This window comes from Centrocercus urophasianus, unplaced genomic scaffold (assembly GCF_019232065.1).
Source record: "Centrocercus urophasianus isolate 14NV4802_14NV808 unplaced genomic scaffold, USGS_Curo_1.0 seq_26, whole genome shotgun sequence".
NCBI classification, from domain to species: domain Eukaryota; kingdom Metazoa; phylum Chordata; class Aves; order Galliformes; family Phasianidae; genus Centrocercus; species Centrocercus urophasianus.
The window spans coordinates 12,664,526-12,688,568 of NW_024884822.1; the positions used below are offsets into that span (position 1 = coordinate 12,664,526).

General features: G+C 40.2%; 1 protein-coding gene across 1 annotated transcript in view; it reads right to left on the minus strand.

Annotated features, from left to right (window-relative positions):
• Positions 1-22,352, minus strand: part of SPOCK1 (SPARC (osteonectin), cwcv and kazal like domains proteoglycan 1) — a 255,375-nt gene extending 233,023 nt beyond the window's left edge. Inside the window, exon 1 of the mRNA XM_042826651.1 lies at positions 21,675-22,352. Coding sequence (XP_042682585.1) covers positions 21,675-22,352 — 678 coding nt within the window. The remainder of the gene's footprint in view (positions 1-21,674) is intronic.
• Between the last annotated feature and the right edge of the window lie 1,691 nt (positions 22,353-24,043).

Below are 24,043 nucleotides of genomic sequence, written 5' to 3' on the forward strand. Positions count from 1 at the left end.
ACAACCCATAGGAAAGCAGGCCAGTCCTGTCAATCCAACTTGATTAAATCCAATAAAACTTAGATATGATAGGCTACAAATAGGGAATTTGCTGATCCTTGTGTTTGAAGGAGAGTATTGATCTTCACATCCATTTCAAGATGCAACATTAAAAACATGAAAAAGAAAATCCAAAACATAAAGCTCTGCTGTCTATTGATACAGAACCATTCCTGAACATCTTCACATCACCTAGCAAAACCAGTGCTGCCTGAAGTCAAATCCTGTTTTCATACAGCTACCCTAAATTCAGTGAGAAGTACGCCTGGAAAAGGAGCTTAGAAAAGGCTCAATGTTTTCAATTTTGAAAAAAGAAGTGGGAAGAACTGTTCTAAATTTGAGCTCCTTGTGAGATGTGAGCTGTGAATTCTACCTTTGCTCATAACTCCTGTTCCCCAGCACCCCTGAGAGTGCTTTCATCACCAGGTCAAGTGACATTACTCTGTTGCATTTTCACTGTGAGAGGGCAGTACTCATTAATGACCAAGGATGATGAGGCTTTCTCAATTAAGTGTAATTATATTTAATTTTTCAGTAGAGAAAGACATTATTCATGCATGCAACACTTAGAGAAAATGCATATAAACACAAAGCCAGATTAAAGAACCTACACAACAAGCCAGCTGATTTCAAGCTTGTCAAACAGCATACAGCTAAGCACTCAGATTTGATGGGAAAAGGAAAGTGGGCACATTATTAAACATATCTGACAGTTTTTTCCACCACTATCCAGGAAAACACATCAACAACTGCCACAAGAGTCTCCACAGTAAAATGAAGTCCATAGGAAGATCCCTCCAAATGAAGGAAATGTTTCCTGGTACCAGACAGCATAGCTCTGCATTATGAGAAGTGCCACTCGCGCCCTCTTACCTGACATTTAAACGTTAAATATTTACACCAAGAAACAACACAGCAAAACGACCAATTGTAACAAATCAATAACAACCTTAAATAACAGAGTAATTATATGAATGACAAAACAGCACCACATTTCTAGTAAATTTTTAATGCTTGAGCAAAATAACATGGCAGTGAGATCAAATAGTGTCATTTCTCAAACACAGCCATTCCCATCACACCAGCACACTGCCAGCAGCATCAGTAGGTCACATACATAAAGAAAGAGAAAAATCTGAGCTAGGGATTTTAAACCTCTCACACAAGAAAAACACATTACGAGGCTTTCCAGAACACAAGAATTAGAATTTATTTCCTGGTCAGCTTTTTATTTTTTAGTTATTTATTTTTCAGTCATACACTCAACAAGATAAAAACATCACTGAGTATTTTTGTGCATTTCTCAACACATGTACTCATCATAATCATGATTTGCATGAATCACTGCCATAACAGAATGAATTTCAGAGATACACCATGCACACTTGTACCTCCATTGCTTTACTTTAAGAGTATTAGGATACGCTTTTGCTGCATATATTTGAATATAAGACAATGTAGGAAACTTGGAAACAAAGCTTCAAATCTGCCATGCCAACCTCTTTCAGCAAAAACTCATGAGATCTGTGAAATAGGGATAATCTTTTAAGCCATTATTTGGGATACATTTCAACAATAGACTGCATCAGCTGCTGTAAGGAAGATATCAATTGGAGGAATACAAATATATCATAAAGTTGACTTTAATATTCTTGCCCAGTTGGTATGCAATCTGAGGTAGTACAAAACACTGTATTTCAGACACTTGAGATGGGCTGTCAGATGAAATTCTAACAGCAAAAATTGCCATATCAAATGCAATATCACAGGGAATAAAATCAATTAGAGAAGACTGCCTGTATCTGGAATTACTCTGAACTACAGTATCAGAAGAGACAAAGATTGATTGAGTAGAGATACCACCGCTCACTTAGATTAGAGCTGCAAATTTAAACAGACTAAAGCAGCTAAATCATGATCAAGGTAACACTCCCTTATGGCATATATTATAAACAAAGCAAGACCTCCAGGCATTTCAGGTTCCCCTTATCTTTGCATTTAGAAGCTTCTACTATTTCCACGAGTTTTTAGCTTGTACTGGGTATCACGCCCTGTCCGTCAACAAAGTTCTGTAGTATGCAGGATGCCTTCTTCCACATGTAAGCTGGCTTGTACAACTACCTAGCCACAGAGCTCCAGGCATTCATATTGTTATAACTAAATAGATATAGATATCTATAACTAGATACTTGTCATCTGCATCTAGTGTGGGTCAGAAATAAGACTCTAAAGAAGAATTACAAGGTTCTACTGGGCAGCGGAGACATCACTGTGCCCAATGCAAAAGCTGTCCCAAAGAGAAAAAGGGAAATAAGCAATTGATTCTATCCTGGTTCCTGAAGTCTTGACCTTTATATCTGTGACTGGACTCTTCCACAGAGAGGATACTATGTTGGGTGTTGTCTGGTCTCAGCCAGTATGACTCCTGGAAGTGAAAAGTGTTCATTTTAACAACCTACATGCAAGATTGCGAAGGCAAATAAACTGAGTGGACAGAAACACCGAATGGACACATACACAAAAACACAGTCCTGTCTCTGAAGGTTATTATCATCTCCAAAGGCAACAGATGCTATTTCCTCCAAGTGATTCATTCCTGAATTTTTGTTTATTCTCTGGGAAAGGACAGGATGATCAGCTTGATGCCAATCATTTCATCACACATTGCAGTAAGCCAACCAACAGCTCTTCTGCTGAAGCATTCTGACGGTCACACAGCACTAACAGAAACCTGAAACAGAAACCTTCTTGTAATCTAGAAACACACATGCTCTTCTTCCATCTTTTGTGGAGAGATTTCATATACTCTGTTAACATACGACAGAAGAATGTAGATAGTACTCAAGACTATGAGTTGAAAAGTAACAATAATTAGGTTTAAAATTTATTTATCAGCTCTTCAAATGAGTAAATTGGCATAGCTTCAATGGCTGAGCGCAGTTGAGTCACCAAAAAAAAAAAAAAAAAACCTAACAGATTTTTAGTCAATGTTTCATTTTCACCCTCTATAGCTCCTTGCTAGAAAAAAAAAGTGTTTTGGACTTCTGTCTGCTGGAAGTACTCCAGAAAGGCACTTTCAATTAAAATTTGTGAATATTCACTATAACGTACACCGATGGCTTGAATAATTTCAGTTGGCATGGAAGTTAGCAAAGGAGATTAAAGAATGGAAAAGAATGAAACAGGAAATGAAGTTATTGGAAAAAGAATAAAGGCCAAAGGGATAGAAAAAGTACTTAAAAAACAGATGAAATTAAGTTCAATACAGGAAGGAGAAATATATTAAGATGAAAGAATTATTATCAGACCAAACAGTAAGGCAATGAACCACTCTATGAAAAGAAAATTGAAAGACATGAGGCTGAGCCTGTGAGAATAAGCAAATTAGTGAATCCAAAACACAGGAAGAAAGAAGGCAAATTGCTATAATCAAATGCATTATCTTCCCTTTTTAGCCAAACTTCTTGTTGAGAAACCTAAGTAACGAAGGGAAAAAAGGATATAAGAAAGGTGAAAGTTGAAACGAACCACAAAATTCTCAGCATAGCAGAGTTACAAAGTGAACGCCTGGGCATCCCAGAAGTAGGTGAAATTTTAAATGCTGAAACTGGCCTTTACTCAGAGTCACTGTTTCTCAATGTATGCAAATCGATGCTCAGAATTACAGTGCATATCCCTGATTCTCTATGGGCAGGACAGTGATCTCTCCTTATTAGATGTGCTGTTATTGCAGCAGAAGTAGCGACGGTTGTTACGAATCCATGACTAATGCTCATTTTATTATACTTGCAAGAAACAACTGTTGACTTTCTACTAAAAAGTTGGTCTTCTCTGAACTTCCCCTCCCATCCCCTCCACATTTGCTTAAGCTGAATCAGAAATATGAACTCACACAAAGGGTGAAGGTCCCTTTGCCTCAGTCCAAGTTTGTATGTAACCACTTTCGCTCTGTGGAGTAAGGAGCCCAGTTGTGATGACTGCCACTAGCAGAGAACAGTGACTTCAAATGAAAAAGGAAACAGATCATCTGATAGCTTGTATTTGAAGGAGAGTATTGATCTTCATATCCGTTTGGAGATGCGACATTAAAAACATTAAAAAGAAAATCCAAAAAATAAAGCAGTTTAAGTGGCAACTAAAAATTGAGTATTTGTAAACAACAAAACAAAACAGTTTAAAATATTTTTTCCCAAAGAATAGAAAAAAAAATACAATCACCAGCATCTGTAATTGAGAAACATCTGATTATATATATTTTTTTAACTGTAATTTGACCATGTGAGACAACTCAGTACTACCAGTAACAGCTCAATGGGAAGGCAGCGGTCACAGCAGCAGGGCACACATTAAATAAGAGTTGTGCCACTGAACAACTGCTATAGAACAATTTGGATAATGCTCATTTTCTGACTTGAAATTGTGTTTCTACACTTACAAATTGACTTAAGGCTACTGCTTTATAGAGCAAGAGGCTGAAAACATTGAAGAAAAATAGGCTTCATTATTTTCTTGTCTTCAAAAGGAAAGAGGCTTTAAGTTAACGACTAAGGTTCAACGTTTTGATGGAAAAATCATGGCTAAACAGAAATTTGAAATTCTGGTCCCAGAGGAATCAGTCAATCTTAAAAACAGCTATTCAAAAACTAAAATATCCAACATCTACAGCTGGCTAAAAGTTGGAAACTTACAGAGGTTTGAGTTCAAGAACAGGAATTTGATTTGATTTTGATAAGCAACACAGGCAAGAGAGCCACACGTCAGAAATAGAAGTGCTCAACCATGAAGCAAGAATAAAGGCAACTATTAAGAATGGTTTAGTTTTGTTTAAGGTGAAAGCTTAAAAGGACCAAGATGTCAAAAGTCTTCTTGAAAATAATAGCTAATCTCTCTCAGTGACTAATATTTCAGTCCTGCCAGCACTCGGAATTCAACAACACAGAAATGGAAAAGAAAATGCAGTCACCTTGTCATTCTGAAATGGTCCTATAATGAAAGCCATTGAGGTGGGTTCATGAAGTGGTATCAAGCCCACTCAAACAGAAGACAAGCTCAGTTTTAAGAAAAATTAAAATCCAAAATAAAACCGATCTCACAAAATATATCCTGTGAATTTTTGTAACCCACAAAGCAAAACACACCAGCACGATCCAGAATGTCCTGTAACAGTCATTTACTCAGAAATGTCAGCAGTTTACACCACTTATTTTTAGGTCTGCCTGCAACCTTACAGGTTCACACTGCGATTTTGTCAGATGCTGAGCCTTATAGGGTCAGTTTGGGTTAACTCTTGTGTGTAAGACCAGCTGCTACATTTCAACCTGCAGACAGCAGCACTTCAAAGGTAGGTAAAGTGTGCCATGATTTCAAAAAGTCTTAGAAAGCAAAGCAGTCACTGGAGGATTTTCCAAAATACTTTTGTAGGACAAACATCTGTTTTTTGGTAATTTATCTATATTTTATGGCAGAAAACACAAACAAGTTTTCTGATACAAACAAAATCCTACTGCAAGGACTGAATGACAAAATTACATTTAAATTAGTAGTTTTTCCACTGAAAACAGCTTTTCAAATTTCCAGTTGTGCAACTACATCTCAAATGTCAACCAGCAGATAAATAAATGTATCACTAAATGTGAATCCTGCCAACATCTATGAAAATTCCAGTACAAGAACAGTAAGAAAAATTAACAAAATATAACTGAATAGGAAGAGAACTCATTTTTCTTTTACTTCACAGTGGGAGGAGCACAGTTGCTTGCTTGAACAGCTTACTGGGATCTACAAAAAGTCTCTTGGTTGCGTTGGGTCTGAGCACAAATAGAAAAACAAGCACACAAAAGGTACAGGTTACAGGGTGGTTAATAGCTCAAGTGCAAGGACCTCAGCTGATTTTCTTGGAAAAAAAGAGGAATTTATATGCCTCACACTGAACTTTGCCAGGCTCTCAGGGAAGCTGTTTCAATGGGTAAGAGATCAGGTAAGTAGGAACCATGATTTTCCAGGAAGAAGATAAGAGAACCTGGAAGAAGGTTTATTATGAATCTTTGGAACACAATGAAGTGCTATCTTCAATCTGAACATGATTAAGCTTTATCAGTGCAAGCACTTGCTTCATTATAAACAGCAATTTGTATAAAACTTCAGGCATGGTACTGAAGACATAACACACCAACATTGCCCACTTAGCACTTGTGGCTACAGAAGTCGGCCTGCATAATATTGTAGAGGTTCTGTCATCTTAAGGCAGTGGCATACTCTCTTCAGGTATGAAGGTGACCCTGTGGTGGATAGTGCAGGAATATACACCAGTTATCAGGGACCCACACTTAAGATCAAAATCAGACTGACCACAACACCATAACTTTGGATGAAGGAAGTCCATGGGCTGTGATTTACTGGCTAGCAATACTTGGAAGCAAAGTTTCAGGGGACTTGGATAAGGAAAGAAGATAGGAAAGATAACTATGACAAAGGAGGTGCGAAGGATTAGCACTGACAAACTGCAGGAAAAAGGAAAGACAACTGTGATGACAGAGTGCAAAAAAACAGTAAACAGAGTAAGAATTAGGAATGCAAAGTCAACCAGGAGACAGGGTAGAGATGTAGATTCTGTATTCCAGAGTCAGCTGCTACAATACAAAGACAAGGCAACAGAGAATAAGAAAGGAGATGGATAAGGGTAAGGAAAAACAGCTGTATTGAAAGTCAGACATTAGCACTCTGCATGAGAATGTGGACCATACTTACAATCTCCATGCAAGAATGAATGACTTCAGGCAACAGAGAACTTGTGCAAGTCCTGACATTTTGAGGGAAGGACCACCTGGATAGCTGCACACCCTCAAAGAGTTCACACAAGTGCATGAAAAAGACTTTTAGGATGACATCCTCTGAGGTAAAACATTCCTGCAATGTTTGTTGGGTTTTTTGTTTGTTTGTTTGTTTTTTCCTCAGAAGAAAAGGTTGTAGCCATGAGAACACTGGCTTTGTCATTCTCCATGTGAAAGGAGGCAAAAAGGAACTCCTCCCTCACTGGACAAGTGAGACAAAAATAAAAATGCTCCCAAGCGAGTGACAGCTTTTTAGCTCATCTTTACATCTAACAATGACAGTTGTTTGCATGACTCAGATGGATGATTCAACCAATGCTGTCTCACAGCTCACTCCAGAAAGAAAAGTGGGGGTAGGGAAGGAGAGAAGACATTTATTTTTAAATATGCCTGCTAACAACCTTTTTAGGAGAAATCCTTTAGAATTCTTTTTTCCCTTGAGAACTGAGATCCTCCTTAAAGTCGACTTCAGAGAATACACCAAGTCTAAAGGAGCAAAAAGGACATTCTTGGAAGACATTGTGTGGCAATGCTTGGTCAAGTCTTACCCAAGAGACAGAAATCAAGCACTGTCTAGTGACTTACTAATTATTAGAGAAGCTAAGCTCTCATCTCTTCCTATCCAGCAGCCATTATATCTTTACAGGTTGTTCAAATTAGTGAAGAGACCAGCTGGACAAGTGGACAATTCACATCAACAGCCTGCAGACATCTTATGTATCCTCTTTTCATCCCTAATGAATCCAGATCCTGTAATCGAAGATGCTTTGATTCCACTAAGACTTCCTTACCTAAGGCATGCACCAGATTTATTATGAATTAAATCTCAGGAAACACACCATCTACCCTTATGTAAGTCAATGAATATTTAAAGACCATATATTTCAAATAACATCAGTAAGGTGTTTTAGCATTTCCAAAGGGAGAAAATGTAACCTGAAGGATAAGCCCTACTAGCAGCAGCCCTCTCAGAAATACTAGCTTAACCTTGCACAGAGCAGGAAGATATCCTATTTGTCTTTCCAGAGACACTTAGCTTAAGTATGAAATGGTCACCAAATTGAGTACAAGGCAGAGAACTGGTCACCAGAAATAAAACAAAGATCCCTTCCAATTAGATCAAGAAAATTAGGAGTATTCCCCCAGAGCAGCTATGCTACACAACCACAACAAGCAGAAATTCCAATGCTCTTCTGGGATACAACTGTCAGAAATGCCAAATGATTTAGTGGCCTAGCCCACTCATGTGCAATCATATCCAGGCCAAGTACCAACACTCTCTCAAGCATCAACCCAGGAGCACTGTCAATTGTATAGGGATGAAAGCAGCATCAGCTGGATACTCTTTTTAACACTGGCTGGTAGTTTGCCATTTCATTTATTAAGCAAGGCTGTCCAAGATTTTTAGTCTGACATTTGCTTATTGGTTTTATTATCCAAATTACAGTGATAGCTCCCATGGCTTCACTTTTGGGAACTTCCTATGAATTTTTGAAACACTAAGATGTGTCTGTAGAAAACAGCCTATTTCTTGTTTCAGTAAGGTTAAGATCCAGACTTCAGAGACTATAAACCCATGTATTTCACTCTGCTATTTCCAAAAGTGAAAAAGCCATTTAATTCAAACGATGAGGCTGAAACGAAGGAAGAGCTACTTCGTACCTTCCCAGCTTTTCCCTTTCACACACTGCATGCCCTTAATTGAGCACAGAATTGAAATCACTGCCAGATTCACATGGAGTTATGAACTAGAAGACAGGTAAAAGCCAAGACAGTTGATGTATTCTATGCAGGTATATGAAGAACAACACTACCGATCTCCTACACACGCTGTATAGGTCCAGTAAAAACAATGCTGCTCAGAAATGGTAAACAGGCAAAGGGCTCGCGCTGCTGCTGACACATAATGAAGAAGGGAGGAGAGAGCTATATGATCACAGCAGGGTGTAAATGCTGCATGATTTAAGTTGAACCATACATTTGCCTTACCAGAAAGCTCAGGAAGGTAGACATACCTCCAAATCAGGAATTTGACCTATAAACAGTGTTTTAGAACAAAGTGGTCAACAATTCTCATTTCCCCTTCCCCCAGAAGGGAATACTTTCCATGTAGTAAATGTCTTGCTTTATAAAATTGCTTTTTGTTTTCCCTCCTGTCATTCCCCTAAAGTGCTAGCAATGAGCTGTTTACTCCCTGACTTCGGATTTCATATGGCTTTCTATAACATCATGCCAGGCATATTTTTCACGTTCTGCTCCTGTAGAAAATAACTTAATGATACTTTTAAAAAGAACAAGTCGAGTTTCCAACCCTTTGTAACTTCTTGTGGTATGTCTCCTATGCTACCTCAAAGCACTTGGAGCCAGTCAATAAACAGTCCTAGATACTACTCTGCTGGGACACTCAGGATGTCTTCGTTTCTTCCTTATTGCTTACAATCACATCAATGCAAGTTACAGCCTAACCTGAAAGGAACGATTCTGCAACTCAGCAGGTAACAGTAAACTCTGTCATTACAGGGAATGCTATATAATTCTTCAGCCTTTCAAGACAGTCGAAGCTGCGAGTAGCACAGCTGCTGCAGCATCGGATCCTGGGTGATAAATCTTGTTATTCCATACTTTCAGCAATTAAGAAACATCTACCTCTGAAGCCAAGAACTTGTGACAGAAGCTACTGCAGAAAGTGGCCTACAGGCTCTAATAGAATATAGTTTTCTGCCAGCTCTCCCCAGGCATGCTCTCTCTTAGAGAAAGCCATCTCCTCTGATATTGCAAGGCTGACACAAGGCAGATGCACAGTTAAGTGAAATTGGGAAAGAAACCAGGTGAGGAGAAGCTTACTATTAAGCAGTTGTTATAGTGAAGAAAGAGAAGAGAAAAACCAAGGTATTGCAGTTGCTCAGAGCTGCCACTGTGATGCATAAAAACAAAATAACAAAAAAACAGATAAAACATTAAAGAATTAAAGAACCCATCAATTGAACTGAATAAGAAAAAACAGTTCAATGAAGAAAACAAAGAAACTGGACAGTGTACCCACAGAGAAGTTAGATGGCAAACACATGAAAACCTGAGCTTTCATACTGGAAACATCCCAGGTCAGTTTTACACAAAAACTGGAGATAACAAAGGTTTGTAGGCAGGTGCAAAGCTATCTACTTATTCCATGAAACACTCACTGTGAGAAGATACAGGGAGCTTATGATGGAATAAGAAAATACAGTACACAACACATTGAAATTTATAGCTCAGAATATGGAGAAAAATGCAAGCTATCAAACATCATTTCACTGGATGTTACAGATACTGCCTAAAGTACACAGCACACTTTTAGAGGTAATAGCAATTCCAAACAGAGGAAATGGCACTACTGTTTTCACAGAAGTATTTTATGTCCACATCCATACAGTCTGCAGGTATAAAGAATGATATAAAATAGTTTCAGAGACAAAGAGACTGCCCAATTCACCGTGACTATTCAGGTAAATTCAGGTCATCTCACAGAGACAAACATTTTAACATTAACAGGGCTTCATTTATCCTTAAAAAAAAGCCAACTAAAAAAAGTTGGCTGGTTGCAATAATCCATTCAGTACCTTTGGGATAGAGAAATACCATGTTTTTACCTCATTGATGAAAAATATATTTACAGTATTTTCCTCTGGCAGCCTTCTGTTGTTCCCCTTGCTCTTGCTCTCCTGAAAATCAACTGTATTTAACTTCTGAATTTGGAGAACCATATCACTTAGGTAATCAATCAGTTTTTACATCTGAGATCTCATCATTCTGAGCTTTACCTCATATAAATCTCAGAGATTGTGCCTGCAGGTCTGCTACTGCTTTCTAAAAAGATTACATGAACCAAAAGAAATCACTTTCCTTTGCCCTCTGGCTTTCAATGTGAAACAAGTGCCATGGTGAAATGCTGACAATATCTTCTTGTGTTTTCCAGCTTTGAAAAACTGCAGCACAACTCTGGACTTGAAAGTACACAAGTAAAATATAAGTTTTTATTATAATAAGCTACTTTCCAACATTTTGGAAGATGACATAATTGTAGTCTTCTGCGTGGAAATGAGGACAGAAAAAAAATAATCTTACAGACAATTCATTCTGTTTGCTCCATATATGAAGACATGAACAACAATTCATTTATGCAGAACAATAGAAGCTTGAAAATCATCCTCATACCGCATGAGAAATTAGCATTCAGGAGATGTTTGAAATGTCCTGCTTTATAGAGGTCCTACACACACTGAACTTCACCAGCTGTTAAAGACTTCCTTTTTTACTCTCAGCAGGGCTGCATTAAGCACCATCCGAGGGAACAGAGCAACTGCTTTCAAATGAACTTGCAGCAATGCATGATCGTTCATTTAGTGGATGTTCTGTTTTAAACCAAGATTCTGCCATCTGTTCCTGAGTTAATTACGAATGCTAAAGATATCCACAAACACACTGCAAGGAAAACATGCTTTAAAGCACACGTATCCCTGCCACAACGCATCTTTGTTGTTTATCACATTTAAACCAATACCACTTACCACACAAGTCTCACAACAGGAAGACCACAGAAGCAGATGTTTACAGCTTCTCATCTGACAATAAGCCAACCATGGTTTCTTGGAGTCCAAAATGTTTTATGTATACTCAGCAAGAGAATCATCACAACCATGCCCAGAATCACATACACTTCTTAAGTAGAGGTTACCAGAAGCTCACGAGGACTCTTGCTACCCAGGTGTGGGCCATCAGCAGCTAACAGCTTGCAGTTGTATCCTCTCCAAATCCCTTCCTATTCTTCTCTCCATCCAACCTCAGCAATATGATCAACTTGGAATCCTCTCTAATGAAGAAGGGCACATTTCACCATATCTACCTACTTCCCATTTCATCTGTGTAACTCCATTACGTAGAGTCACACACAGACACATGGCGTGTTCTTTGCTTCCTCTTTCACCAAGTATTTTCTGTGATGACAGATCTCAGATCTAAACCAGATCATTCTAGCTATGATTTCTCACCTAATACAGCATGCCTCCATCTCAGTATCTGAAAACAAACCATTAAGCATTTTGTTATAGCCGACTTACTTTGTTACATAAGTACTTTTATGAATAATTGAACTAGTAAATCTGTGGCTATGGATGTGAATTACTCAACGTATCTTTATAAGCAAATCTCTTTGGTGTACCAGTTCTCTTCACCTGCCACAACTGCTGTTGAGAGTTACTGACAGTTGTGCACTATTTTTCCAGTTCATATTTATTCTAATTAAATGTCACAGTTCCTTTCAGGATGTTGTTAGACTCAGTGAACCATAAAAACAAGTATGAATCTCCAGATCAAGGAATATTCTGGGCAATTCTAAATTTAAATTACTAATTACCCCATGTCTATAATGTCCTGAAAGAAGAAGAGTTCCATCTATAATGGGAAGCAGTTTCTTTTTTTAGCAAGATGAAGCAAGTTCTAAAAAGATGAGTAGATTGAAGCTTACTAAGTTTTGCCAGATGCGGTTTGATACTATGATACAGCAAGATTCAGGAAATTTGCTTAGCACTTTTATCTTTTAATTGAAAATACTTAGTCCTCCTTCAACATGATATTAAGGCTGTACTTATCTAGTATTTAAAGAAAAAACATTAGTCTAACATCAGGAAGGTTGGCTAGTCTTGCTTCACATAGGAAATACGGATGAAGTTTCTCCCTGATATACCAAGCGAAGCTTATGTTAGCAAACAAGAAATTAATTTAACCCACTAAACACTGCTGTCAGATGCTGGCACGTATGCCCCAAGGACACTGCCAAGCTCCATCTCTCTGTATTCAAGCATAGTATTCAGATCAGTAAAAGAGCACTGTTCTGGGCCTCACGTGACACAAATTTTGTTGTTAGATCCGGCATTAGGTTGCTGGATAACTCTGAAACAAGTTTTATCTTCTGCTTCTAAACATCAGTCTAATCTAGATCTACAACTCGGTATGCATGACCAAGTCAAAAAATTGCTTTGGGAATTTGGGTGGGAAAGAATGCCACAAAAGAGCAGATTAACAGAACATCAGGAATTGGCTTCTCCACAGACACTGTGGAGTAACAGGGTTCTTCCAGGAACTGGAACTGCCCAAAGCACAGCAGTCTTGGATGAAATTCTATCTCAGAACAATTTATTTAATTTACTACTGTACATTTGTAGGTACAGTTAAGTTTTCGGCTACAGAAATTACTAATGTGCATCCCTGCATCCCCTGCAATAAGATGGAGAGGGAACACACTGGAGCAATATGGAAAAGCAATTCTTTTTTGTACCAGTGTAGGGAAGGTCAGTGGAAATATTTTCCATCTGATGTTTTTGGGATCACAAGAAGAAAATGCGAAGCAGTCATAGCAGCTATGGGGAGTGAAAATATATACAGAAGTGGAATCACTGTCACTGCATTTCTGAAGCACCTAAAATTCATTTCTACTGATACTTAACAATTACCATCTAATTCTACCACAGATCTCGACATCCCTAGCACAAATACAAACACCACTCTGAAAACAATTTTCTCCACTCTTTCCTTTGAGAAAGTAGCTCGGCCTCCTCCTGCTACAGCCTCTTGTCTGAACACTGCAATAATCATTTTCAGCATCCATGGGGGAGAAGTTAAAGCATCTCCTTGCTCCTGCCTGCCCACTCACTCCCAGACCCACAGACTGCAGCTGCCTCTATTGCTTTGATCTTCTGTTCATATTAAAGTTGCCCAAGCATTACAACGAGAAAGGCATAAAGGATGGTACAAAAGAATAGGAGACAGAGCTGAGATAGATATCTGAATAGCCAAGGAAACTCAAGCACAGAAAGGCGAGGACTGTTCTCCAAGCTAGAAAGTACTTAAAACTATTAGTGGGATATTCTGTGAAATTTCAGATTAAACTGTGTACATATACAGACAAATTTCCCAATTGGACAGTTACAAAATAACCTGTATAAACAGACAAGAATCACTGTCTCTATCAATTCCAGTGTTTGCCAGAATCCATTGGTATGCCATGATACATGGAAACTTTTCTTGATAGCCAGCCTGATATAGTTACTTCAACCACAATTTTTTTTACCAAGTATTTTTCTATCTGCCTATGAGAAAGCAATCAGCAAAGTAGATTTATGACATTAAGTTTATTAAGAGGACAGCCAAAATCACAATTAATTGAAGCCCCCTTGTATCTATTTAATGAGAATGATTTTCCGTTACCCTGGATTACAAACCAAGCTGTGGAAGTGACAGATAAAGACCATCCTGGTTCCTGCCAAAGCCTCTCTTCAGTAGCTTAGCAATTACTTATCTGTAAACTTTATTTTGAATCATATCTTCGCCTTGAAACTCATTAAGCATTAGACATCCAGTCCAAATGTATAATTCAATTTTAGCTGCCAACCTGCAGGAGCTAATCCACAAATGATAACACCACAGGTGTTAATCTACCTGATGATAGATTATTCAAAGCTAAGGGTTGATATCTTTGCTGCAAAAAAAGTCCCGCATAAAGCTGACACAAAGTGGTGCAGATACAGAAATTCACATTGGAGACAGCAGCATCACCTCAACTTAGCTGAGTCAACTCCACTTTCTTGTTTTGGGATTGGCCAGATGTGTCTTTTGTAGACTGGAGATGTTTGATTTTCGGATTGAAGCATCTCCCTGGAACAACGAAGCTATCTGTGCTGTCATAAAAATATATAACTTTCAGCCTTCTCCAATTCCATAGTGCCCTCCAAATGCAAAAAATACCTATTTACATTGGTCTTTCACGTATAGTACTTTGTCTAAGAAAACAGGAAGAGAAGGAATACAGCAGTTAAACTCAGACCTTGCTGAAGTCAATGACAGCCTGGTCATCAGTATCAAAAGAACCTCACTGCAGATCTTTTGGATTAATTTCATTTTTGGTTACACAGAGAAATACATAATTGAACAGCCTTTGAATAAACACATTACGAAAGAGAAAACTAGTTCTCATACTTCAGATGTGGTATTTGACAGAAAGCAGTAAAATTCCAGAATGATTACTCTAAAAATTGGTAGAAGATAGCAGTGCAAGCTTCAAACACACAGGATTTTGTTGCAGGAATATGATTTGTTGCTGCAGTCCACAGTAACTATTTGAGTTATAACTTGAAATGCAGAAACTAACATCATAGTTTTCCACTGATCTGTTGAGCTTTAGAGTCGCAGGTCATTCCTAGGCAAGGTGGATACATGTCAAGTCATCATAAAGAAGTAGGCTCTCTGTACCTCCCAAGTTAATTATTCTGACATAAATGCCATTATTATTCCCCTTCCCACTGCAGAAGGAAAGTGTCAAGTCTGAGACGTGCATTATCACTAAGCATATGTTCTGCTCACAAAGAAGCAAAATTACTTCTGACAGGTTCTTAGCGATACCAGGCAAAGTATTTGCAGGTAGGCCAACAGTCATATACAGAAAGAAGAGTTGTACTCACCCCAGTGGTGAAGAGGCTCTCTGCCTACACTGCACTCCCTCCTCAGGAAGCAGCCCAGGTCCTAGGGATGCTCTCCCTGCTGTGGCTGACCCATGTATGAGCCCACCCTCAGTCCACCCCTTCAGGTGGCTTGCAGAGCACAGGTGCAAACAATTTGCCTGTGCCCCCTGGGCCAGCTGCACCCCTACACCAGGTGCTCAATCATCAGTTCAAAGCCTGACCTAACAGCTCCCCCATAGCGTGTCTGTGCTGTTTGTAAGAAGCCAATAGTGAATTACATTTGCACAAACCTGCTCCCATATTCTGCTACTCTTTTAAACTTCATGCAGCTTTGGCAGATGCATCTCAGCTGCACTTTGCAATTACATTTATATTCCAGCCTTGTCTCTCTGTTGAATAAGGATTGCCCTAAGAGAGAAAGTATGCTAGTGCCTGAGTGAACTTGTGAATCACATTTCAACTCCATTGTGTTTCCGTCCGGATCCACCAGAATCCAGGCACACAGCCCTCACCTTCCATTAAATCTCAAGGTGGTCATGGAATGATAATCTCCTAGGAAGCACGTCTGAGGTGCCTGTGTCCTGTTACATTACCCAGCCACTTTACTGTCAGGATGCATTCATTAATTAGGTATTCTTTAAATGTACTGTAACCCTCCCTTATGACTGTCTTACCATGTAACTTGCAGGGCCTGAATGGTTTCACCAGGAATAAATTTATCAATCACTAATATCACAAGAAAAATCTGTCGTTACATTTGAGATAAAGAAAACAGAAAATGCAATTATGTAGTAATAAATTGTGGGTGCGACAGTACTTTATTTACCCTGTAGACCTAAACATCAAAGAAGAAAATGCCATCCTAAATTAAGTAGCTTCCCCTTAGCATTGACTGTACTGGGTGTTATCTTAGAACAGGTCCTTGGTAGTGAGATCACACTGAAAGCATGAACCTGTCATGAAAGAGACAACATGAATAAGCCAGACTACACCAAAAGTCCCACGGGATCTGATGCTTGAGAGTCTGAGATGGAGTTCTACCAGACTGAAAACTACATGGACAGGGAGAAAGACAACCATCTTCAAGGGGATTTAATCTGAACAAAGAGGTGGGAACTAAAACTCAAAGGCATCTGGAGTTCTAAAATACAAAAAATCCAAGTTCTTTTATTACAACTGATTGTATCATCATCTGTTTTGTTAACATACAGCTCCGTTTTGAAACAGAACTCACTGATTTTAGAACCATAGACCTGAGTGGATTAATGTCCTTTTATCCTAAAATCAAGAATGAAGTTATTTTTGTTAGCAATTTTCTACTTCTCTATCTCAACTTTGTACAAAGTAGCTTTTGGTATCCCTCTCTGAAAGCACTTTCTGAAGCAAATCTACCCTTGCAGAATTAGCTTTGCAATGTATACCATCTTTTCCTACGACACTTCAAGCCATTTGACTCACCAACTTTGTAAAAATTTGTCTCTCTTTAATTTCACTGATCAGTAGTGCTCCCAATATTCCTAATTGAAGTATTCTCTCCTATGCTTTGTATAATTTTATTTCTTCGTCAGAACCAAAAATCTTTTATTTTGTGCATTTTTACAATACATTTCCTCTCTTCAGAGGAGCACTACTTTTGTTACTTAGAATAACTCTGAAAATCAATAAAAGCACACAGATTTTCCCTCTCATCTATTTCAAGCTAAGCTGCCAAGACCCAGAATAAATTCATTTTAGCTCTCAGTTCCATGACCTTCTGCTTTGTACTTTAAAATTTCGTTTCTGTTACTTGAGCTCTCAAGGTCTTCAAGTTCTACCTGCTTGATATTCCAATCCTTCTCCACATTGGCCAGGCTTTCCAGCTCTGCTATCAAGTTTCACTACCACACACTCCAAATCATGGGCGAAACAAATGAAAGGGGTTAAGTGGAACAAGAAGAAAAGCAGGTGCAGAAACAGGAAGAAGCCAAAACAAAGCTCCTGAATCCATCGTGGCCAATGGTGGAGCAATGCATCCCCTTCAGTTCCTGGCCCTGTATTTTCTTTACCACCTCACACTGCACCTCTGCACAGGTGTGAGGATGAACTCGATCGGCTCAGAGAGGAGTTGTACATGAATAAAGGCCAAAATCGTTTCTTCATCAAACTGTACCAAGGGCTGATGGTCTATGTGAACAGAAACCTAGTACATAACCTGATCTCTTACATATAACTGCTCATAGTTATATGCAACTATTTACCTACAATGAATTTGTGAAATTCTATCTATATATACATTTCCCATCTTGTTTATTAGGCAAGTATAGCTTGAAAATACCTCAGGACATATGATGCACGGGAGCATCAACATGACAGCTTGAACTGAAACTGCAAGCAGTAAAATTCAGAGAAATGGCTCAGTTAATGCTCAGACATGGTCTGGCAACCTTTCATACATAAACATGCACTGAAACCAGTTTGTGTCAGTATTCTTCGCTTTCAGCCTAATAGAAATTCCTCATATGGTTTGTATTACATCCTCTAAGTTCTTTTAACTTTTTTTCTTTTCCACTTTCGCAGTTTAATCTATAGCTAGTTGAACTTATTACCTCTTTTATGTAAGCATTAATAACGTAACAGACATAAGTCGAAGCAGAATTAACAGAATTAGTGTGTTCCCATAATCTTTGATGTAGACAAGTCTAACACTACAAGGGCTTTTATTTTGTGCTAAGCCTCTATGAACACACTGAGACTTTGCAGCTTACAATAACATGTATGGCTATCCACATAATGAGTGCTTTCTGAGACTTTAAGGATTCACTTCATATTCAGGTGCTAAATTTGCACTCGAACTCCTCTTAAACCAACGAACCTCTCTTGACAGATTTGACTGAATGATGGAGGCCTTAGCATTTGTTTTCATAAATATCAATATCAAAAGCCCACAACAGACTGAGAAAATGGGGTAGAAGACAGGAATATCAAGTTCAGACCATATTTAAAGCACGTCAATATGTGAGACATCACACCACAGTTGATACTTGATGGCTGGACCATCTACAAGGCTTTCAAGAGCAAGTGCTTCACAACACATCCATCGCATGGTCTTAAGTATTCATTAACAGGCTCTGCTTGTTTTAAAATTGAAGCAACTAAATATTGCACAAATTGTTGTCAGGCCACATGAAAAGATTATAATGTGAAGTTCTGAGTTTGTTTTTTAAAAGAGATCCCTTGTGGCCTTTTGAAAATGTTACAAAGCACGATTACATTATAAACTTCAGTCAGACTGATGAATTTAGCCTGATTATGTGGATATAACAGAGACTGAAACAGGCTTAAACTGCTGTCTTTTCACAGAAGAATAAGGACTGCTGGGCTGTTAGGTATAACTACCGTGCTGTCCTTGCCCAACAGAAATACAAGCCCTACAGAAAACAAACCACAAACTGTCCTCTCAAATCAGGCCACATCAGACCAATATGGTTGACCAACCAATTGATTTTTGAAAGGAGTCACTGAGAAAGATGAAGGAACCCCAGTTTAAAATCTTATATTCAGTTGTGTTCTGTACGTTAAGAGACCAGGTGGTAGTGCAACATTAATGCAGATTTACGTGCAACACAAACACGTGCATACTACAAACAACAAACTGCTTAAAGTGGCCACACCTACAGCAACCAAAGCTGAGCTGCATACACACAGCGTTCCTCCGACTGTGCACGTGAACACAGTCATGCAGATATTTGTGCAACATCGTGTATACGATGTGACCTACAACTAGGAAAGCTACTAAAGGTAGTTATGATTGTTACTGCAACACTGCTTCTGCTGCTTTGTAGGGTAGGGCCAAAGCCCTCTGCTCCGTAGCAGCTGTTTTGTTTTGTTTTGCCAATAACTGAAAGACCACTTCCAGATTCTTGCACAAATCCCACATTGAGAATTTCATCTAGTAATGATGCATAGTTACAGTTTGAGAATGAAGGGAGGGCAGGACAATAGTTTCCCTGCAATTCAACAATCATAAACAATATGCTAATCTACAGCATACACAGAGGTTAATTCATGTGTCTTCTCACGAAGCAGTTTTCATGCAGTCTACCCCAAGATATTTCAGCCACGAAGCAAGAACCAGATTTCCTCCAATAACATCTCTGCACTGCTGCAATAAGTGTGCTGTCATTACTATATCTTCCTGCTGGCAGAAACTGTACATATGCATGTCTTCATCTCTGTGCACAGAAGCTCTCACAGAAGATTATGATACACCACAATTACTTCGGTTGAAAATATGTTATTAAAAGTTTAATTATGTATGCAAGCTTATATATTTTCTCTTTGAAAAAGCTTAGAGGATGATTAGCAGTCTCTATTAATTTGCCACATAAAATGTTTCACGGATAATCATACACAGTTATAACATGCTAGTTTTGAAGTAATTAAACAGAACCATTAAAACAGCTGAATAGAAAGTTATCTAAAATTTGCATGATTTTGTACTACTTGCTTCTGCTTGGCAGAGGACTGGTTTAACAGTTCTTCCTATGGGAGAGAACGCAGGCTTTACAGATTTCGTTTGTATTTTCAGAAAGTCTTAAAATGCCTTTTTCAGTTGTGAAACCTTAAAACATGAAAGAGGTAATATTAATGAGTGCAGAATCATAGAATGGCTTAAGTTGGAAGAGACCTTAATGATCACCCAGCTCCAAACCCCCTGCTGAGGACAGGGTTGCCAACTTCCTAAGAAGAGCAATCATGTCTGTGACAATCACACTGGAGGCTGGGGAAAGGAGATCTGAAGAGAAGCTGCAAGAACTCCAGATTTCTTTACATTTATTTATATAAGGCATAAAAGGAAACAAATCTTTAGGTTCAATGAATATAATTTAATACAAAGTCTCAGTCTGAAAGGAAACTGCTGAAAGATGCGAAGAGTCTCCTGCTATATTTTTGTCCCTAATTAAAAATATTTTTTAGATGAATTTGTACTTTGTTCTTTCAATCTGTGGTTTTCAGATGGTGCTAAATTGGCACATCAAGTTGAACACAGAAATTAACATCCTCACCACTGCTGGCTTTTCCAGGAATCTATTATATGAGAACTTCAGCAGTCCCAAGAGGTGAATGTCATCACAGTGACTGCATGCAAATACGCATTCTGATCTAACTGTTGGTGCTACAGATAAATCCATACTTTGCTACACTGAAATTCAGTATGATTTTTCAGACACAGAACTACAGAAAAATACAGAAAATAAGCTGAGCAGAAGCAGGCAACATTTAACAACTGAAGCTTCCTTTCTGCAATGTAAGGTGCATTGTTCAGACTATGGAGAAAACTGCATAACAGCAAACTTTAACTTTGCAATATATTGGAAAGCACCTGAGCTTCCTAAAGGAGAATAAATAAATAGCAGACTACTGACACAGTGAACTTACAGAACAGCACTAGCAGAACTGCCAGCCACTCTTCCCTTTCCTACAATCACTCGGCAGCCACTGTACACAAATCCCATGCAGCCAAGAACATTTAACCCCAGTCTGCTCCTGACCAACAGCAACGTTTCCCCTATCCAGCCTTAGGAACACGGAGGGGCATTTCTGTGTGCATTCCAACAAAGCTTTTTCAACAGACAGACGACGAAAGCAAAAGGAGCTCCAGAAACGTTACATGCATCGCAGCGTTGCATTTTCCACTCTCTGCTCATTTGTGTGCAATACCCCGACGTGTTCAAACTAGTGAAAGCTCCGTGTTAAGAAAGTGATACGTTTACCGCAGGTACATCTAGCAATGCATACTGAAGTTATGCTTATTCTCCAGGCTGATAAGCACTGAGTCAAAGCATCGCATCCTCCAAACATACACCACTGCCAAAATCTCCACGATCTGAATGGACAATAAAATATATTCTGACAAATCTGCGGGCAGAAAAAAAGACCAAAAACCAACAGCAACCTTCGGTGTTTACCACCTTGTGGCTCGAGCTGGTAAATATTCCCTTCTCACAGACACATTCTTTCCTCATTTACAGTTAACGAGCCCCTCAAGCAGCAGGCACTGAAACTTCTCACAAAGTTCCTCCTCGAAGGAGAGCCGAGAAGCGTTCTGTCTCCATAAGACTGACGTGGAGCCCCATGCACACCGAGATATGGGGTAACTAAGAATGCCAGCACCGCCTGCCCAGCTCCCAAACGGCTCCGAGCATCCTCAGCACACGCAGCAGCCCAAGCTACATCTCTCCTCCACTCACATCTTCTAAAAGCCAGCAGCCACACACTGAAGACGTACAAACGAAGCAAACACGAAGTATGCGCGAAACAAAGCCGTACTTACATCCCTGAATTTGTTCCAGTACTTGTCTTTATCGTACTGCGAAACGGTGCTCAGCCATTTGTCATTGTCCAGGAAATTGCCGTGATTGCTGCTCCCCGTGACGATCTCAGGATGCCGGCTCTCCACTTGCAGGAAGCACCAGGCAGCGATGACCAGCATCCCCGACATCTGCAAGCAGAGGAGAGGAGCGGGGCGCTGCGGGGGCCACTTCCTCGAGCGGGGAAGTTTGAGGAGACCCGGATCCGGGCTTCGCTCCCCTCGCGTTTCTCGACAACTTCTGGCTGCGGAGATGGCAGCTCCGCTGAGACCCACCCAACCGCCCAGCCCTGAGGAGCAGCGGCGAGAGCGCAGACAAAACGCGTTACCCCGCGCCGGGCACGGGCGCCAACCAAGGGCAAAGAACCCGCTACCGAACCCCAGCAAAGCCTCCCGCAGCTCCGCGAACTTCGCACGCTGAGGCTGTGAAGGAGCTCCTACCTCCGCGCGCTGCTGTCGGACGGAGCTCCGCGCTCCGCCGCCTCCTCCTCTTCTTCGCGCGGCTGCCGCTGCTCGGGCGGCGGTCGGAGAGGCGGCGGGTGGGAGAACCGGCAGCCCCCGCCGGGCTCCGTCAGCGGCTGCGGGCGTGTGCGGGCGGATGCGTGCGCGGGGTCCGTGCCAGCAGCCGAGGTCTGGCGCCATCTGCGGGCCGAGCGGCGGCGGTGCGACCGAGAGGGCGGGGCGCTGAGGCACCTCCCGCGTGCGTAACGCCGTGGTAACGGTCGCTGGTGCGAAGAGCCGCGTTCCGGTGGGGAGGGGGCATCAAATCCCCTCCGCGCGCCCAGAATGCGCGTGCCGGGTCTGCTGGCAGGGGAGCGGTGCTGCTGCTCGTCCTCAGGAGATCCAGGTCTCGTGAAGGGACTGCTGGGAGCACTGTGCCACAGCCGTGAAACCGATGTCAGAAACAAAGTGCCCAGCAAACACCAGCTGCAAAAAGCCTTGGGTAGTACGTGGCAATGGCCTCGTAATGTCCAGAAGTCATGGCATGTCGAAGGCGGGATGGTCGCCCCAAACTTCTGAATTTCCCTCCCCTACAACACAGAGATTCCTGCTCCCGCAGCACGTGGAGAAGGCGGGCTCTGTGCCACCCGTTGCTGCCGTGTCCATCCCCAAAAGCCATGAGGAAGGCGCTCCTTGGCACCTGCTGCTGAGTCTTTCAAGGGATAGGAAGTACAGAGTTTATTGTCTTGGAAAAATATTGCTTTCTCTCCCCCAGGAAGCTGAAAATGGGGTTAATTCCACTTTTTCAAACGGTTCGGTTGGTTTGTGTTGTTTTGTTCTTTTTTTTTTTTTTTAATAACACAAGAAAGGGTCAAGTTTATTAATCTTTTGCTGCTGTGTCTGTGCACTGAACCCAGCGCACCGTTCTGGTCCTAGATTTGATTTTAAATACAGTTCCTAAATAACATGTAACCACAATAAAAGCCTCTGGGGCTGAAAAAAACAATGAAGGTTTATTAATTTTAACAGCAGAGAACAAGTCTAAACCCAGATAAGTACCCCACATTGCATTTTCCCCTCGATGCACACAGAATCTAATGAAAGCTACATGCCTGCAGGAGGTCAGAACATAACCCAATAAAAACAACAAATAGGAGAAATCCAAACCAAAGCCCTGCAGACGTGGATGTAAATCTGTGTCTAACCACCTTGCTCCGCCTTCCCTTCTGCATTGTACTGTACCATTTTTCTAAAGGTGTCTGGGGTTGCACTCGAAGACCCTTCCATTTTGCACAGACATTCCCATATAAGCATTAGTTTCAGCAACAGGTAAGGGTTAACGAACTTTCCCCTGGCAGAGTGATCACAGGCTTTCTCATTTCTTACTTATACACAGTTATAGGCTTTGTGCAGATTTAGGCTGTATACAGCTCTACTTGACTCACACAGTTCATCCCAGACATTGCTGGGGATCTGCCAAAAAGAAAAAAGAAAAATAATGATGGTGAAACAACAAAATCAACCCAATCCAATCCAAACCGGACCATCCTGTTTGCTACTCACAAACACTTGAGGATTGTTATATATGTCAGTGCTTACCGGTGTTATGTGGATACACTTGTTATTCCCTTCGTGATCCCACTGGTGGTTAGACTAATTTAATCCTCCACTGACCATTTCTTCAATCCATGAATTGCCAGAACAGCTCTGTATAGAGCAGCAGAACGTTGTTCCCACTGAATTTGTAGGAGTTCAACTTTTTATAGATTTACATCAGATCACTCCTTTAAAACATATTTGTTTTGGCACAGCAGGCCAAATTGAGTCCTTTGGTGACTCCAGTACAGTTGACTTTGCTTAGTATAAAGCAGGTTAATATGCTTACCAGTCGA